At 38.6% G+C, this 19,484-nt stretch overlaps 1 protein-coding gene across 6 annotated transcripts in view; it reads right to left on the bottom strand.

Moving 5' to 3' along the window:
- The window catches only part of SYT1 (synaptotagmin 1), a 457,999-nt gene that overhangs the window by 77,913 nt on the left and 360,602 nt on the right, over positions 1-19,484 (bottom strand). For 5 of the 6 annotated variants that reach the window (XM_076333461.1, XM_076333478.1, XM_076333451.1 and 2 more), the window contains 2 exons: positions 6,062-6,184; positions 2,751-2,918 (listed from right to left, as the gene is read on the bottom strand). In XM_076333461.1, the coding sequence (XP_076189576.1) occupies positions 2,751-2,918; positions 6,062-6,184 (291 nt within the window). The remainder of the gene's footprint in view (positions 1-2,750; positions 2,919-6,061; positions 6,185-19,484) is intronic. The other variant, XM_076333495.1, reaches the window with a different exon arrangement.

The following is a 19,484-nucleotide window of genomic DNA, read 5'->3' as shown; positions in this document are numbered from 1 at the left end:
TGCTTTCTAAGTCACAGTGTACAGCTAGAAATTGTGGTGGCAGAAGGCCAAGTTCTGACTAATTCTCCAGCTGTTCTGATGTGTTTTGGACAGATGCTGTGGGTTAGGATGCTTATGAGTCACATTTTTAATATTCAGATGAAGATGTGCAGTTCAGGTAAGCTACACTTGAGTGGCTATCTGGAGAGGTCTGATTTAGGAATTGTTTGGATTTACACTGAACACTTGGTCAATTTGAATATATTCTGCAAGTATAAATGGTTTCCACAGGCTTCAGTAAACATTTCTCTATGACTTTTGTTACTGTTTGGCTTCCACTTGCTTTTTAAAATACTTACTAATAACATGAGTAGTTTTTCTTTTTCATAACATGTTGTATAATGTTTAAAAGAAGCACCAGCTCCAGCTTCCATTACTGAGTGGGTACACGGTTGTGTATTGTAGCAAATACTATAGCAAAATCTATTTTGATTCTGTAAATTATTTGTAGCTTCTAAAAAACTACAGAAGGCAAATGTATGTGGAAGGCATAATTTCACTTTTATTTTTACGCAGCCTCAAAAACAGGAGAAGAGAAATGTTCTAAAGTTTCTCCATCAGTTTACAATACCACTTAATGGATCCTGGTCATTTGGAATGCATGAAAAGACTACATTTATCATTATTTACTTTTTTTTATCATTAACTTGACCTCAGTAAAGCTTATTTTAGCTACTTTCCTTTTTAAAGAAGATCTAGTGGCAGTGCTTCCTCCATTCATTACCTCTAAAGCAGCCTCAGCCTACAGCTTTGTTCAGGACAACCAAGGATGTCCTTAGCTCTTGTAAAGGATTGCTCCCCTCTCCCTGCTTTCTGCTCTGCTCAGAGATACTCAGCCTCTTGACTTAATGCAGGAGAGACCTTGGTAGAGGACATGTATAGGAGTGTTTTTCTGGCACAGACATGTCACTCCTCCAGACATGAACCCTCATCCCACTTCGGGCCTGGGGAGGAACACCTCTCTCTGCCAGACTGGTGTAGTCCAGCTAGGATTTCTCAGTTCCCTTTTGGCAGCGCAGTGCGGGTATACAATTCATACAGCTGGAGCCTGACCAACACCTGCACCCTGGAACGGCACCATGGATGTCTGGGAAACAGAAATGAACAGGGAACTAACACAGGGAACCACTCAAAGAAGAGAAGGAATGAGGTCCAGGGCCTAAGATGCAATACAGCAGAAACATAACCCATCTATCTCATCCCCATTAGCCCTTCTGTGGGAGGAAGGCAGGCGGCTCACAGCTGTGCCCTGGGAGAAGGTAACAAAATGGGTCTGGGCTGCCTGCTGGGCAGCTCTGCCAAAGAGAGAGAGGGGAAGGATGCCAACAGAAGCTGTGCATCACCTGAAGTGGGTCACAGAAGTAAGGCTCTGCCCAAATAAATGAGATATTGTCAGTAGTTCCCACGGAAGTTATTTATTACAGTTGCAGCACTAGTTAAATGGTCACTCGTCTTTTTCACTGTAGTCCCCAGAACAATGATAGTACTTGGCATGCTCCATTGGTGGTCTCTTGAGTACAGACCACAGTATCCAGGGGATGATCAGTACCATATTGGGATGCACCTAAACACTCTGTCAGCTCTTGTGTGGAAAGCAAACTTTCTTCTGGAGCATAAAATTTGAATATTAAAGATGTGACTTAAAACAAGTGGACATTATAGCCCAGGAGTGGATGATCTGATTTATAATTTGTGCCTTCATCTTAGATGACAGCATTATTGGTTCTTTCTTTTCTTTTGTGAGCTGCACAGGAATCTGTAATTTATAACTCTGTTTTCTTTTAAATACTCTCTTAGGAAAGCTCAAGAAAAAAATAACTCCCCACAAAAGATTACTTTTATGAACATCTTCAAGGGAAAAAATAAGCTTATATATGCAGTAGTAGTTCTGGCCTCCAGGGATATCTTTCTCATTGAATGATTACATAGCCTGAGTCTTTCACTGTTCCTGTTTTCAATCTGTAGCTGTCGTTATAAGATAGGGCATAGAGAGAAAGGCCTAAAGTAACAGCAGAGGAATCTATATTAGGAGAAGCCCTATGAAACGTGCTGTATAGTATTCCTTTATTGTATTTAACTGGGGTTTAGGTATGGCTACAGTTTTAGAAAAACACTATTGATAGGTATTATTGGAACCACTTAAATATTGCAACGTAAGGCTTAGCTACGTTTATTTAATTCATATGTTATTAAACTTGAGACATTATTTCTTTTTATATGTAAAGTAGCACGGCAAAGAATTGCTATGACAAAGTCTAGCAAGATTAATCTGCCATATTGTCCTTCATCCATTTACCTTCCTTGAGTTTTAACTTATTTTTGAGGGGAAAAGAAATGGTATACTGAAATTCATTAATCAGACTACAAAGATATTTAAAGAAAATGCTGGTCTAGTGAAATTTACCTGACATTTGTCAAAGTGTCACTGTTTTCTGACTTTCTTGTAAGTTTTATCCAGCCATAAAATATGGATCAGATTGTCACACATCAGGATAACCGAAGTGCCTAAAATCAAACCATGCCTTTTACACCTACTGAGGTCTGACCCTATGTTATACCATTTTCTTTATAAGATTGAATATCAGAGGTTTCTACAACATGAAAAATCACTATGCTGCAGTTACCAATTAACTAAGGCATCTAACGTTGTAGCCAAGGATGAGATACATAGTGGTTAAATAAAAAAGTTTCAGTAATTATCAAAAAAATACCTTGAATGTAAATTGCTCATTGAAAACAGGGTTAAGGGTCTTTCTGTGGACTTTTGTCTCATATTTCTTCTTCTTATCAGGCAGCAGGAAAACTTTCACATAGGGATCAGATGTACCACCCATATCTAAAGCAGGCAGCTCAGCTGCTTGAATAATCCCAACCAGAAGCTGAAAAGAGAGAAAAACAGCAGAATGAAATTTCAAATAGATATTTATAAAAAAACTGTAACAGAGAAATACACATGCACTCTATTTCTGGTCTATGAAAAACTATCCCACCCACCCCCACCCCCCCCCTTCAAGGAAGGCAAATGAAGCAACACTATAGACTTTAGAAAACCAATTATGGCAGATGCAGACTGTACAAAGGCTGTTTTTAAGCAGAAAAGAGGTTTTCAAAGGGCAGCTGATTACAGCTAAATACAGACTTCATCTTTTTAAAGACTGCAATCAAATAACTTTCAATTGCTCTCTCCTCTTGTGCATTATTTTTCTACGCTGGGCACCATGAATAGAAATCATTATTAAACAATCAAGAATGTCTAATTTTGACTACAAAATTTGTATTCTAAATCCCCAACATGTAACCTTCCCCCCAGCCAAACACAAAAAGGTGAGATATCAAATGCAAATCATCAGGCAGAGCTTTATCGAAAACAAATGGATCTTGCAGTCTTCGTTATATTTAAATTCTCTTGCTATGTATACAAATGGGTTTAGGTAGTAAACTAAGGACAGCATTTTCAAAAAATACTCCATGAAAACTAACCTTTGGTAACTAAATACTAATAACAATGCATAATCTCACTGCAAACCAGAAAAATTAGTTTCTTAAATCTCTTAAACACTTTTAAAAATAAGACTGAAGCACATTTGAAACTTGTAAATGCCTTGGCCATTTTTTAAGTGTTATAAATGAAGGCTTATGTTATGTTATGTTGTTATCTAGACATACCAGCCTGTATTAGGCCTCATCAGCATAATGGAGTTGAGAGAAAGAAAATACTTTTAATCTTGTTTCATAGACACAGAACTAAGGTAATCATTCAAGTGACTCTTCAAGGTCAATCTGGAGACAAGGATGAATTGTTTAAAATTGGAAACAGAAGCTCTAGCAACTGGAATACAGAACAATATAGTCAATCTAGGAAAGAAGCTTCTGGCTTCTGAGAGATTCGTCAAAGTTGGATTTATTTTTACCAGTTTTAAATTCACAGTATGGCCTGCATGCTGTCCCACCTATAGGACTCTTACGCTCCATGAAACATTTTCCTTTAGCTGTAAGAAACACTTCTCCTTTTCTGTCTCATTCTTATCCTAGATGCATAACAGTTCATAAATACACGGATAGGCTCAGGATCTACATCAAGTCTTTCACATCAAAGAGTGAAAAACAAGTCTATGACTTTTAGTTAACAGAGTGGAAAAGCAATTCTATTCCCTTTTAAAATTTCTCTCTCTAGAACTGAGGCATCGTGCTCTGGAGAGTACATCAGTCATCTTGTGTCCATTCTTAAGCCTGTGCAATATATTAGCCAGGTTTTTGGTCTGTAGTTTCATGCCACTGTGCTACACTAACCTAACTGAATCTCCTCTTCTACTCTTTTATATCATCTATCCTCTGTCAAATTCCAAGCTGCAACATAGTTTTGAGCAGCAAAATAAAATAGGAATCCATAACTCAATTTATTACCTTAATTAAATTGTACACACTTTTACAGATTTGTTGCTCTCCCATCCTATTTCCCTTTGTAAAATGTAGTTCACAAAATCAACATTTCCTTTAATAAAAGTCACACAGAAAGTTTGTTTTCATATTCTAAGGAAACTGAAATCCATTTGTCAGAAGACATTTGCAGCTTTTCCTTTCCCCCTCTTTAGATCTTCTGCTTCTGAAGGGTCTAATGCTTCATACTGATTTCAAGGGGGATCAGTGTGACTCATCACATGGCCACGGAATTTGCTCTGGAAGTCGAGGAAAAGCTCCTTTAACCACAGGTTCTTGAAAGGCTTCAGAATTCTTTTTGGCTCTTGCATTGAAAAACAAGCACTGGTAGTCAGAAGATAGTTGAAAAGACAGGGAAATACTGTGTATTATGCCAGGTCATAGCTGTGTGTAAATACCCTGCTGCTGACACAGAAATTTTTCTTAATTTCTCTTATTTTCTTTGTCTTGCAACAAGTAAATGTACTGCATTCCGTGAACAGCATAAAATAAAGAATCTGAATGTGGAAATAAATCATAAGTACATGTGGAAGTCAGTTCAGGTTAAGAATAGGAATTAACAGGGATTTAATTTCAGTAGTCATTTATTTCCCTAAATAGAGAAGAATAATGTGGGTTTGACTGAAGTTGTCAAAAAATGAAATGCAGGATATGTATTCTCAAGTTCACTGAAAGACATGCAGTAGAAGTGAAGAAGTCAGATGTGTTGGTGTACTTCGGTCCAAAGTTAAGCACAGTGAGTTTTAATGTGAGGCTGTGAATTGGTATTGTGACAAAAGTGATCCCAATCACAGCAAGAGGCCAGGGAGGGCAATGAAATATGAGCTAGTTCAGGATGTGGCCAGACCTGTTAAGAAGGTCAATTCTAGTTCTACATCACATTACGGTGTCTATTCCTCCTGAAAACCTGGGTAAGTATGCCAGAGTTTGAACTCACCAGCTTCAGCGTAGGGTACTGAAAGAGTATCAGTCCTTGACTGGAGAGATTCTTCTTGTTCAACTTTCAGGTTTTTTTAGGGACAGACCTTTTTATTTGAACTTTTGTCCCAAACTAAAATTTTCTTGGCTAGTAGGTGTACTTTCATGGAGAGCAACAGAACCTGATGCAGCTAGTTAATAAGGCAAAGTGCACACTTGATGAAGTGAGAGAAAGCTACTCCTGGCAATCTTATCAACTTGCTAAAAGACCCACAATGAATCAACTTACTTTTATGTCCCTCTCTTTTTCCTCCCATCTTTAGTTTGCTTACCTTTTAAATACCTGAAGGCTGAAGCTATCTTTTACTGTCTGCATGCAGACTCCATAATATAATGTGGGTTGACTTTGACTGGTGTTGTCTTAATATGTTATTAATAACCATTAGATAAAACTGTGTCTTCAATTTTGATTAAAGGTGTAATATAAACTCCAAGTACATTGCATACCAATTAGTAGTACCTCTGTCATGAATCTTCAGTCTTGCTTTCTCCCTTTACTCCGTGCAAGCATCAAGGATTTCAGAAATATCTACTGTAACTAAATGTATTACTTCATTCTCCCCTTGCACACACAGAAATGAAATGTTACAGGTTGGTTGTTTCAAACCTGATTGTTCTGGAAGTCATAATCCAAAGAATATTGGATTTTCCCTAGTTTCTCCACTTCTTTGGGTTCTTCTTTCTCTTCCCCATCAGTCAGCCCAGTCTCAGCATCATCATCCTTAAGAGCCTAGAAAGAAGGAATGTAATATTCATAAATAAGGCAAACTCTTAAGTACCACTTCAAAATAGACACTGTCCTCAAATCTATTTTAAAGCCATTAAAAGCAAGCATGACAGCAGAAAACCAAATATGCAGTTTACATATATATTTATACTATTTAGGTTGCTCAGGAAGATGTCATAAATCAGCAAGCAAGCAATGGAAGTAGGAAGAAAGCTTCTTGGACTACTACAAGCAACGATTGTTATAAAACCTGAAAGTAGAAACAAAGTATCAACTCAGTATAAAAAAATTCTTCTGGGCTCACACTGGCTCTTAAAGAGGCACAAGGAGGCAAACGTGCTATTAAATAAGCAAAGTCACACATTCATTTAACTTAAGAATATCTTGGCAATGTCAAACCTGGTTGTGCATGCTGTGAATTGTTTGCAATTGGCAACACGTTTCTGTAGCATTACTATGACAAAGAGCATGTGCTGTGGATGAGTTCTTCCTACAATCATATGCCAAACATTTTTCATGTTTATTTAGAATGAATATGGAAGCAAAGTTTTCACCATGCCATTAGCAAATGCATGTTTCTCCTTTTCCCTCCCTCCCGAGACCAATTTCCTTTTTATTCATTCTCGCTATAAAGCTTGGCTGAACCAAATTGATTGAAAGTTGATTTTAGTTTGCTTAGAAAGAAACACAAAAATAAAGAAATACACAACTGCTTACAGCTTTGTCTATTGCATAAAACCTGCTATTTTTAAAGGACACAGCAGTTATAGATTTTATACATAATTAAAATACTAAATGATGTAATCATTTTTTTGCTGTACCAGAAAGCAGAAGTATTTGTACTGTGGAAAAGGGAATTCATACCATTATTAAACCATATGAACCATAATTAACTATGTAGATCTTATTCCAGCAGATTCTTACCTGAGTGAGAACTGAAAAATGGGCAAAAGCGATGAGACAGATAGTGAAAAATTATGGAAAATGTGAAAATAAAGTTGAGAGTGTGAAAACAAGGAATCAATACTGAGCATTCATCCAGAATTGTTATTTGCATGTTATAGTAAATAGTATGCTTATCTGTAAGAGCCCTATCTGGATGAAAGTTCCTTCTATATGGAGCTTCTGCTTGCAGAAACAGACTATTAAGTGCAAGAATAAGATTTGTTATGTTCTTTCTTTTTTTACAATGTGAGGTGGTCTGAAGAAACCTACAGCATATATAAACAACAGGATGCAGCTGGAGCTCCCTATCCGAAGAGACAGAAAGGCTGGAAAGTAGCTATACCCACGGTTGATGGTGGTTGGTGAAAGAAAGAACGTGAAAGCATTAACATTCTCACTCAGCCATGAAGACAGTGGGGGCCATGCAACAGTTGTGTGGGTGTGGTAAGAGGAAAGATTGATCTCTGAGGTAGAAAATGTTATTTTTCAGAAGCCAGATCTAAATTCAAAAGGTCAGCCTCAAAACGGTACAGTATTAAGCAATTATTTCTCTACTTTTTGAAATAAGCTAGAAATTCAGCTGGCATAGCTCAACTGAAATCAATGCAACAACATTGATTTATGCAAGCTGAGGAGCTGGGTTTGAGTTAACTATTTGAATGGTAGTGAACGATGGACTCTTTACGAGGAACATAAATTACAGTATACCTGGATGAGATCGGTGAGAAAGGTTGGTAGTGGATGAGAATCACCTGTGATGCTGGAAGAGTAATACTTTTTGAACTAAATCATTTCTATTTGGAAGGGCTGAACTGCCCGAAACGAAAATTATTTTGAGACATTTTAATCACCGAGCTGCTAGTGAGTTCCCTGGCTGTAGCACAACATTTTTGTTAGCACAACAACAAGCGTGACACTTCAAAACTGACAGGCTATGGCAAGAGGATACTGTTGGAGCAAAGCCAGTTTGAGGCAGAGCCCCTGCAGGACCATACATGGGACTTTCAGGATATGGGGTGATGTGATTATGCCAAACACCTTGCTTTCACTGATAATAAAAATAAGCTTGAGGTTTTGTGATCAAGAAAAAGAAAGATGTGACTCAATCCAGCCGAAGCAACCACATTTATCTGAGCCTGGAGACAACAGGATGCAGTAACTCAGAGTGGGATGTTAACTCCAAGACCCACTGCTCTGAATCATCTCAGTATTCCCCTAGCAGAGGACTCCATGATAGAAGAGTGATAAACAGCTCTAGTATATCACCATTTCTGGGATAAGTACTGGACTTTCTGCTGTTTCACCTACTTTTGACCTGGATTTTGTCTGAGAGGAACTATCCTACAGCCATCCCTCAGGTATAAAAGGGAGAATGCAAAAAGAACCTTCTATGTTAATTTCCAGGTATGAGGAATCTGTAAGTATTGCATCAAGGCAATAGTTACATATCCGTACTTTCTCTAGAAAAATTATATACTCTTCTGCCTAGCTGATCAATCCAGGAGATGCCAGAGCTGTGAGTAATTCAATGTGAAGAAGTTCTTACTGTGAAAGAAAATGTAATGGGAAGCTAATGTCCCTCTTGCAAGGGACTTTTGAAGGGCAGGCAGAAAATATTGCATGGTTGGGAAACTCTTCTCCACAGGTTATGAGAGGCCTAGTGGAAGGTGAAAGCTATTTCCCAGGGGAGATGGAAAACATTGCACATTACTCACATCAGCTGAGGAGCTATATGATTCTTCTTGACCTTGACTCAGAAACACTGAAGCACTAAGAGACACTAAGAATGAGATGGTGTTTGGATTTGGCCAAGGTGATGGCCTGGGGGGAGGGAAGAAATGACAAATTATTATCTCGACAGCAGTCTGTACATAATAGTTTTTACCATCAAGAGAGGTATTTGCTTTCAAACTAGAGGCCAATGCTTCAAGAAGAAGCGGAGTCAAAGGAAGCACAGAAGTTTCTCATGTTTGATGCAGCTGCTGAGTTCCAAAGAGGAAGAAGAATTGGATTGCTTCAAAGTACTTGAAACACCCCGCAGGGATTTTCATTTTGTATTGAGATTCTCTGAAAGATCAATGTTGAATGGAATAGTACTGCAACCCTCAATTTAGAGCACACTATATCACACTATATTGGATCTTACTGTTGTATTGCTACAATCAATTAAAATAAGCAGCTATATTTTACTGGTTTTAGAAACAATAAAATATTTTTAATTATAAGCCAGCTTTTTCCTCAAGCCTCTTCAACTGACATAACTGTGATCAGAAAGCCTGGATTTAGATGCAGAGGAATATAAGCCTTTCCTTTCCGAACATTTCTTTTAATTCCATGACATTTTAAATGCTTTTTCTGTGAAATATGCAACATAGAAATGCATTATTACATTGTGCTGGAGACCAGATTTATCTTTTCTAATTTGGGATGACTATGAATTTCACTCAAGCGGTTTCTTCATTTCTGCATAACATATGCAGAAACACAAAACAATGAAACCTCTATATCCTTTATATCCTCTTACATGTGTATAAGTATCTGAAAAACGTAGGCTTATATGTAAGCAGGTGTAGGAATGTACAAAAAAAGTGTTAATCCAATACAACCATTACAAGGTGATACATCCACACCTAATGAAATCAGCAAGTCACTTTGTGTCAGGGACCTTAACAGAGTCACACAATATACGTTTTCTTACACCTAGAAGACAAAGTGAATTTTTGAGCAACCTCTCATTTAATCCGTATTTGAATGAGCTCTGTAACTAGTTCTAACCAAGGCTGCAGACATAAATCCACATATGGCATTAGGATTTTCTTTTCTGTGCCATGTTTAGTTAATCATTTTCAAGCTCATCTACTCTGTAGTGGTTCCTACAACAAACAGGGCTAAATTACAGCAATTTGGGATCCACAGTTCAATCTGCTGGTTGTTTCTTCACTTCTGTAACATAATTAAGAGTGGTTTTATAGTCTCCTCTTTTCTTCTGGGTTGTTAAAGAAAATGCTTAATTTTCAATTTTTTTTTGTAGTTGCATCTTTTGCATAAAAAAAGGAAAGAAAAAACCAAAACTGCTTGTAATTGCAGTTCTGCAAACTCCACACCTTGCAGAGGGTTTTTACATTTCCTGGGCTTCCTCCCCCTGCCATTCCCCCAGCTGACAAAAGCCCCTCTCCGGTGATGCTGCCCTCCTGATACTGTGAACATCCCCCTTGCTTCCAGCTCAGTTCCTTCCAAAAGCCCTGCACCTTGTCACTGGGTTTACTCCACTACTATCCACCACAAACAACAAGAGATTCTGGGCATTAAAACAGCTGTACGTACACTTTCATTTAATCACTCCCAAAACTACGTGTAGAAAGCGAGAGGGTCTGCAAGGGATTTAGCACAATTGGTCCGCTGGTTGCCTCCAGATTCCATGTGTGCCGAAGCCGCCAGGAAAGCAAACTGATACGAGATTCAGGTAACAAAGCTGCTGGCGGAGCAAGTGTACTTCCTTGCCTCCTGTACAGCGAGACAGAGGCCACAATGTCCGAGTCACCGGGAGGATGCAAAGACCCATGGAGGTGTATTTTGGTCTTTGATTCAGGTCTCAGTCACCTTCACGTTTCATTGTTAGCGCCTAGTTCATGTCACAAGCTATTTAGGACTGCAAGCAAAGTGCCTTTCACTGTCATATGTAAAGGAACACTTTCAATAGCAGAGTTTTTAGGGTTCCTTCCATTCATGGGGTGGCCTATGGCCTCACTTTTAAGGAAACAAGTTACCAGTAAGCAAGAAGGAGAGACGTTAGGAAGGAAAACATAATGCTGATTGCAGCCTATAAGTTTATTTGCTGCACAGTGCATGCTGCCATCCCAAGTTCCACCTCTGCCTGTCCCATCAATCATTCCTTTTGTTCACATGGTGAAGGGGATATTTTTTTAATGTGTGAATGATGCCCAGTCCTCAGGCTTGTGCAATGCCTGCTGAGCTGAATGGAAGAAAACAATATTATTTTGTAGCGAGAATGTTCTGTGCCATGTCCAACAATGAATTTATCAGAAAAGCAATTTTTCCTCCACACCTAGGAATGGCTGCATTTCCACTAATGGTGGTGCACCTCTTATCAATTTCTTTCACATTCAAGAACACCATAATTCTGACCTGGCCAATTTTTATCCCAGGGGAAAAGAAAAGCCTTTAAAAATTCCTGGCTGATTCCCTATCACAAAGCAGAAAAGCCTGCAATTGTAGCACATTCTCTATCAGAGTGCCTCAGAAGGAAAGGCAACATTTCATTCATTCAGCATCTGCTTTCTCTCCATGAATTAATTTAAAGAGCATGTTGCGCACGGGTTTCCAGTGGCTGAGCCAGGCTTTGGTCATTGTGAAATCTCCTTTGCCATTACTGCTGTAAGAGCGTTGGTCTCACACACCAGCAGTGGGCCATACCGATGCACAGAATGAGCAAGACCCTGCTGACTTTAGCATGCGATGCCTTGACATTACTTCCTTGCTTGTTATCCAGGTTTTAAATGGTCTGTTGGATTATTCAGAGGGCTTGCTTTCTTTAGGAGCTCTATGACATAAGGTCATCATGTTCAGCTTAAGAGCTCGCTGAATTGTTTGGGTACTAATATACCAACTTATTCTGGTGCAACAGAAGAATACAGCAAATGCTGGAAGTGTTCAATGTAAAAAATGAATACATACATTCAAGCTGGAGCTGTTAAGCCCCCAAATCTACCCGTTTTTCTTGTAGACAGTGTTTATTTGCTGAAAAAAGATGCAGCTGATCTCAGCCTGGGGGCCTATTTTGGAAGTTCAGCCTGTGGGTCAGGGCTCTGCTTTGAACGCAGGGCCCGTGTGCATGAACTAAAAGAAGTAAGAACTCTTGCAAGTACGCTAGCGTGCTCTGCCCCCACTTCCCATATGGCAGTGCTTGGTTGGGCTAAGCAGCAGGCTGTGAGTAGGAGGCAGCTTTAGGCTGCTTGGCCAGTGCATGCTGCTCAATCAATTGTTCTTCATCCTCCCCAAATGAATGGCAGCGGGCCAGATGGAAGCACGCTTTGAGACAGAGCTGGCTCCTCAACATGGGAGGACCACTCCGAGTACCACATTTATTTCTGTTTGAAAAATTTGTCATACTATATAATTAGGACTACATCTATTTAACAGTGAAAATTAACCTAAATATAGCCAGACATGATTGATTTGGTGCCATATTGATCTATGGAGAAAAAGTTGGCAAAGACCTGTTCTTTTGGCTCAGTTGCTTAAAAAGAGATAAGATCATCCTCTGACCATCCTCTAGATAGGACTTTATCAAGTATCTGATATTCTCATGCTTGAAGGTTATTTTGCTATTCATATTTATTATTCACCATTTTGTAAAGAATAAATGCCTTTGCTTAAAAAGTAAGCAATTAAATATTCCAATGGGGTTTGAAACGTATACCTCATTGATATGAACTGCTGTTCCTGTTGTAGGTTATTCGTAGCCACTAACTTCAGGCACTCTTAAACTACGGAGAGTTTAGCTCTCCATACAATCAGTGGATACAGGTAAATGTCTCGAGGGTGTAATTCAAATCACTTAATTTAGGGAATAATTGCATACTTCCTAGACACCACTCATTAGGAACCTGCACACTCTGGTCTTGAATAAAGAATTCAAAATTTGGCCTGTTAATCAAGAGAAGGCAAGAAAGAAATGTCCTTGACAATGGAAGCTTCCAGTGGCAAGACCTTCAGTATAGAAAGAAGGCATGTAAGAAAATGAGTAGGATCTGTATCTTCATATCATCCTAACAGTACAATAGGTTACCATAAAAGTAATAAATGAATTATTTTACAGGAAAAATATTTTTTAAAAAGGAGGAAAAAGAACTCAGGAAGCATGCAAAGCAAGCTCCTACGTCTTCTTAGGAGTGACTGAGAGGAAGAGACAGGAATGCAAATAAGCCCAGCCTTGTGGCTCACAGCTATTGCTTCCGTATTTTCAGGGTTCCGAAGTCTAATATAAATCTAAGTTACAGAAGAGTTTTGCGGAAAACCCTGCAGAACACAAACACTCATCTATAACATTGTATCTTCATAAACATGTTATTTTCACATTTTTCAGGAAGTTTCATGCACGCTGCACAGTTGCCTTTTGAGGCAGGTGAAAAAGCAGGACGATTGGTCAAGCCTGAGGTTGAATGAATGTACAAATGGGACTCAGTCAATCCATTTTGACTGCTACAGTATACTTGTTGGGCTTGTTTTCTAAGAGACACTTGTTCCCATTGTTTCTGACTAATTTTCCACACTGTAATGGCTCTGCAGCACACGCTGTCTTTCTGAGTGTGAATTAGAATGTCTCATTGCACTGTGGATAAGCCACGGTGAGCATTAATGTCACCATGGGCTGAAGATGCCAACAAATGGGAATTGGCATGCTGAGACCAAGACAGGTGGCACTGTGGAATAAATATACTCACTATTCTCTAGGCATTCAACTCGGAAAACAAACAAGCACATGAGCAAACACTGCAGAAGAAAAGACCGCTGCCAGCAACAGAGCTCCTGTCCCTCAAAAAGATCCTCTTGGATTATTTCTGGCAATAAAGGCTTGGGTTTGAGTGAAATCCAGGCTCTCTGGATGTCAGTGTGGATTTTACTGACTTCATTTTGGCTATCGTCTTCATGCTGCCAGGTCAACACACACTACTTTGAAATATTTCAGGGCACCTAACATTAAATAACTTGTTCTTTCAGTATTTTGTCTCCATGAGGGCAAGGGCGTTTACGGTTCAACAGCTAAAATCGTAAGGTGAAATAGTCTAAGAAAACCATTATATGTTGAAGTTTGGTTAGGTGCAATTGCAGCTCTCATGATTATCATGTTACTTTATAACGCCCCGATGTTTCACTGCTATTAATACATGAACATTAATCAGAATATTCTGATTAAGTTAGTACATAACCCCGATGCAAAAGGAAGGCCTATGTAAAGGAAAAACAAACATACAGAGAAGTCAAGTGGCTGACTGAAGGCCACAGTAAATCAGTAGCAGAGCCAAGAATATACTCCTCATACTTCAGGGTGTAGTACATATACCTGATCCCAAATCTCCTATTTCACCTAACAGATACATTCATTGGAAGCCAAAAATCTTTCACTAGTGACAGTGTTTTAGCCTGATGCAATGAGAAAGGACCGAGCTATTAGATCTCCTTCTCCACAAATGCTTTGTGACCTAATAAAATGTTCAGACCACCACAACAATTATTCTCCAAGCGATAGAGCTAAATTTTAGTAATTTTTCAGTGCCGCTGTTCATGACTAAAATGATTACATCTATTCCTTTCCTCAGCCCACAGGCTGAGCTTAAGCAAGAATTTTGCTGTACCAATGCATTAAATTCAGACCCAATAAATCAGCAGCTATTATAGTGTCTCTGGAGCTGGGTATTTGGGGGCTTTTTTTTTTCTAAAGAAAAAACTAGTGGGAGCCACCAGGGGCATTAGCAGAGACTGGAAATTTATAAAGATGAAAACTGTGATGGGAAGATCTCATAAAAACACTGGTGCTAGTTGTCATTCAGTTGCACCAACAGAAATCTGGAGTAAGACCACTTAAAAGACTTTGGTATGGAGCACTAAGAATTTAAAGCATGGACACTGTACTGAGATGATGCGAGAGCCCACAGCAAGTTTCATGAGGTACCAATCGTTTTAGCAACACTTAGAAACTAAGACTTTAAAAATACACACTGCTTTCGTCTACTTTTGATATGGTGACATTTATACAAAAAGGAAATAAAATTAGCAAGTTATTTTATGTGCCTATCAATTTTAAACTTGAGCTTTCTAGTACAGTTTGACTTAATATTTTAGCTACAGAAAAAATGACAACCTCTTTTCTTTCACACTCCTCTAGCCTCCCCCCAAATATATACCCAACCAAAAAAACACCCAATCAATTTAGTTCAGCCTCTTGATGTGTGTATCAAAGCTACTACACATAAATCTCAGCTGAGGAGCCAGAGCTGTCAGAAGACTATATGTATCAGAGCTTTAGACTAGGTGCGTACAAATAGCAAAATAAACCTACCGCAAGTGACAATCCAGAACAGTCATGAGACAAAACATAGACAAGGAGGACATAGAAGGAAGAAATAAAAATTAAAACATCCACACACAAACATTAGTAAAAACCATGGAGAAATGACCTTTTTACAGTAGTACATTCACTAACAATTTGCCTCCCCTAGAAGGAACCTAATCCTCCCAGTGGCCCCTGGTGGAGTTGTATACTCTACTTGAAAAAGTAAGCATTGCCTGCAGTGGAAACAGGTTTCAAGACTGAAAACCTAATCTTATTTTCAACTCATCTCCCACTTTACCTCAACTACATTTGCTGATAATCTATATTATTTCATAAACAGTTTCTCATCTGAAGTTGTTTTCAGGAAAGTGGACATTTTGAAGCACAAAGAGACCAAAATTTTATTCCACTTTCTGTAATATCTAGCTATCATGTGTGACTGTTGAGCTGACTGAGTCTCCATGTCAAAATGAGTTTTAACTATGTCAAGCTACATGGCTCTATAATGATTTGGCACGGATGTGCAGGTCAGCATGAGTACATGTAGGTCAGAAGTTCTTTTTGACAAACAAAACCAGACTAAGATGGAAATTATATTTCCAGAAGCTGATACTTTCAATTTACCAAATGCTACTCCCTTTCAAGTTTTGTGTGCCTAGGGAACTAGGATCTTGCAGGATGCCAAGTGCCTATCAACTGCTATTATGCACTCTTAGCTGAAGGCAGAAGGTAATTAGCACTTGCGGGTTCAGGCCTAACAATGACTGAACTAAGGTTTTTGGTTTTTTGACAATATTTCAGATCTTTGGTACTGTATGTTGCCCTTTACAATGGCATTAGATTTACATCTTGATCTTCAATTACTTTTTTTTAACATTAAAATTTGCTTCGTTAAAGAGCTAAAAGGCATTCTTGTTATTCCCCTTTCTATTTTATGCCAGAGCCTCTAAAGTGGTTAAATTATCTTAACTGAAATATTCTACATTCAGCATTGCATTGAGTTCAGCTAGGTATATTAAAATTTGCACTGATAATTCAAGATTAAACTGTTAGAATAAACAATCAGTCATACAGAAAAAAAAAGAAAAGACAGCTGAAGTTTCACAAATCAGGAATTAAGTTGGTAAAAGTTATTGAATGCCAAGGACTTAAAATCTGTACAGTATCAGACTGCTAGGTATGAATTTAAGGGGCTAATTTAAGTAGCCTGTTTTTGAAATCCTAGACAGTGAAGAGGAAGCTTGGCTGGAGAGTTGGTGATCCATCCACTTATTAAAGGTCTGACTTTTACATCAACTGAGAATCTACCCTCCTTAGGTTTAACTGTGCAAAATAAAACATTGGTTAAATCCCAAAAAGTTTGGGCAAAAGTATGTTTAAATAACTATACAGATCATTTTGAATGGAATAATCTTAAAATAATTGTCTGTGCAACATTTCAAAGTTTGAGCTCTCTTTGTAGACAAGAGATGCATGATTCAGCTTTTTATCAAATTTTCCCATGAAAAAGATAGAAATGAAACTCAACATTAATTACATGATGTAATTTTGCATTTAAAATATTCATTTTCCAAGAATCCATGGTCATTTATCCAGGTCCTAATGAATATAATTAAAAACACTTAATAATATATTGTAAATACAACAATGGCCTTACATGATATGGAACAAATTCCACATAAATATCAATCAACAAATTGCACGTTATTTGTCCTACAACAAAGTATTAGGTTTGTTATCATTGGTAGAACATAAGAAACATCTCAAGCAATTTTTCCACAATCATAATCAAACATTTCTTCCAAATTATTCTTTTTCAATGGGAGGAGTTGGCTTACAGTAGCCCAGGGTAACCCAACAATTGGTGATCTGATTTTCCATGCATTGCTGAGGGATAAATATCTCACAATTACTTAATATTAATAGCTCAGAACAAAGTCTATAAATCAAATACAGGGAATCTACGAATGCTAAATCAAAGTGCTTAAAGAAAAGGGGTTTGTTTCACATCCATCATATGGAGAAAACAAAATCAGCATAAAATCTTTTTCAAGGGAGAACTCAAAATTTCTGCTCTGTTGTTTTTTGAGGTCAGCCTCACTAATCTTCCTAACCTTGGAATAGCTGCATCTACATTAGTGATTTTGTGTACTGACAAGGTTGTTTTCAGGTGTGAATTTGTCTTGTGTTAGTATTATGCACTCCAGCACACCAGTGTGGCACATGAAGCATCTTCTCTCCAGGTGGAACCAAGGCTGAAGCTGCACACCAGGGCACTATCTGAAGTGCTCCACTTGCAATGTGGATGCAAGGATCTCCAGCTGTTCGCTCTTTGTGCCTGTGCAGGACTCTGTTAGTTGCGGTAAGGCAATCTGGGATGGCTGTAGAGAAATCTGCTTTGTATTGCCTACTAGCATGTAGACACATGAATACACCTAGGATGGGCAACTGGTATGAACTTCATTAGCTGTAAGCACGCAATGTGTACTTATGGTCTGAGAGCCAAAACAGATTGTGTCAGATCAAGCCTCACTCTTTCCTTCACTACTCACGTGATGACAGTGTGTACAGTGGTCACTATAAAAAGTTGATACATACAGCTTGAAAGTAATGAATTTTGCCAAGGTTTACTTTATTGGTGTAGTGTATAGACTAGAAAAGTTAACTACTGTCTAATAAATCAACATTTTAGTAGTGGCTACTGCCATTGAGTAGCATGAACAGGAATAAAACAACTGGATCTTCAGTTATTTTCTTTCCATACAGTCTACTGAGCAAGAACAACAAAAACTGTCCTGTTGTCTGATAACGGAAACTGGAAATAGCTCTGATAGCTCTGTACCTTTGAAGCTTATCCATTATTTTCCTCCCCTTATCTGAGCTCCTTTCAGACTCCACTCGTGATCCAGTTGCTGCTAGTCAACAGACTTGTAAGGCTTCCTCATCCACTCTCCTGATTTTGCTCTTCCCCTATCACATCTTACGTGCCTGGAGAAGCATGCTAACCTGTTTCCAGGACTCTTTGGCTGATGAGCCACATTGGTGTCTGCTCCATCACTGTACAAGTGGCATCTCACCACTTGTTCTGGACTGCTCCATGGGCCTCTTAGCTACTGTGGTCTAGGTTTCTCTACTTGGATCTTGCTCCCAATCAGCTGGCCCTAGTCCTCAGGTTCCCAGCTTTGACTTGTACTTGTAATCAATCTGCCTTCAGCCCAGCTTTCTTCTACACTAGATCCCAACTTGTGGAAGGAACTGCTCATTCCTGACCATGTTTCATCCTCTCTCTTTGGCTGGATAAGCGCTCCTGGACTGTTCTGGCTCAACCTTACCAGTGGTCTTGGGATGACAGACTTGACCACGCAATATATTTACAGTTATTGGCTCCTACTGAAGAGGTTTTGCAAAGCAATTCTCTAAATCTCTTCAGCACTTTCTGTTTGAAAAATACAGCCCTTTGTCTTCTTAGCTTAGGAAATCTGGCAACGCAGTGAGGACACATGGATACTTCACATTTATTTCCCCATTCTTCTGCTTATTCTCAACAGTTTGCTCCAGGAATGACAATACTAAAACCCTGTTAAAAAAAGCTTTATTTTCTTTCAGGAACATATTAGTCAAGTCTATGGCTCTGAGGATTAGGTCCTGCAACCTTCTGCTTCTCTTGCATGAAGCAGATCTGAAGGACTAGTTTTTCTGCCCTTATGGAAATGATGCTGCTCAAAGGGCATTATGCTGATCTTTTCCTCCAAGTTACTCAGTTGACTTACAGCTACAAGTATGTTATCTTTAATCTCCTCCTCTCTAGTACAAAATGAATTCTCCCAACATCATTGTGCTGAATGCCCCTGTGCTCTTCCTTTTCGGTTGTTTTCCCTTGTTTCTATATTTCTCATTTTTTGTTCTATACTGTTGTTTCTTTCTCTGCTGAACTTTTGCATTTGTGTAAAAAGAGATTTAGAGTTCAGGGCTATTTTTGTTTATCATGTAAGCTCAGAAATACTGCTAGAAAGATATACAAACACTGTACTAGGTCCTGGTCAAAGTCTTGAAAAAGGACACTGAAAATTGCTCACATTTGCTTCATTTTTGGGACAACCAAAATACTCTCAATAAACTTGCCGCTTCCAGATGAGTCATTATATGCCTGCTCATTTTTTTTAGCAGAGCAGGGAAATTGGCTGACTGCTTTATCAGTGATGCCACACCCAGATTCATCTTTTGTGATACCACCGAGAAAATGCTGCCAATCAGTCCCCTCTTCACAGAGCCACTGCTGAGGCA

Source organism: Aptenodytes patagonicus, chromosome 1 (genome assembly GCF_965638725.1).
Source record: "Aptenodytes patagonicus chromosome 1, bAptPat1.pri.cur, whole genome shotgun sequence".
In the NCBI taxonomy this organism is placed as follows: Eukaryota; Metazoa; Chordata; class Aves; order Sphenisciformes; family Spheniscidae; genus Aptenodytes; species Aptenodytes patagonicus.
The sequence above is the reverse complement of the archived record's forward strand: the minus strand, read 5'-3'. Positions and strand labels throughout refer to the sequence as shown.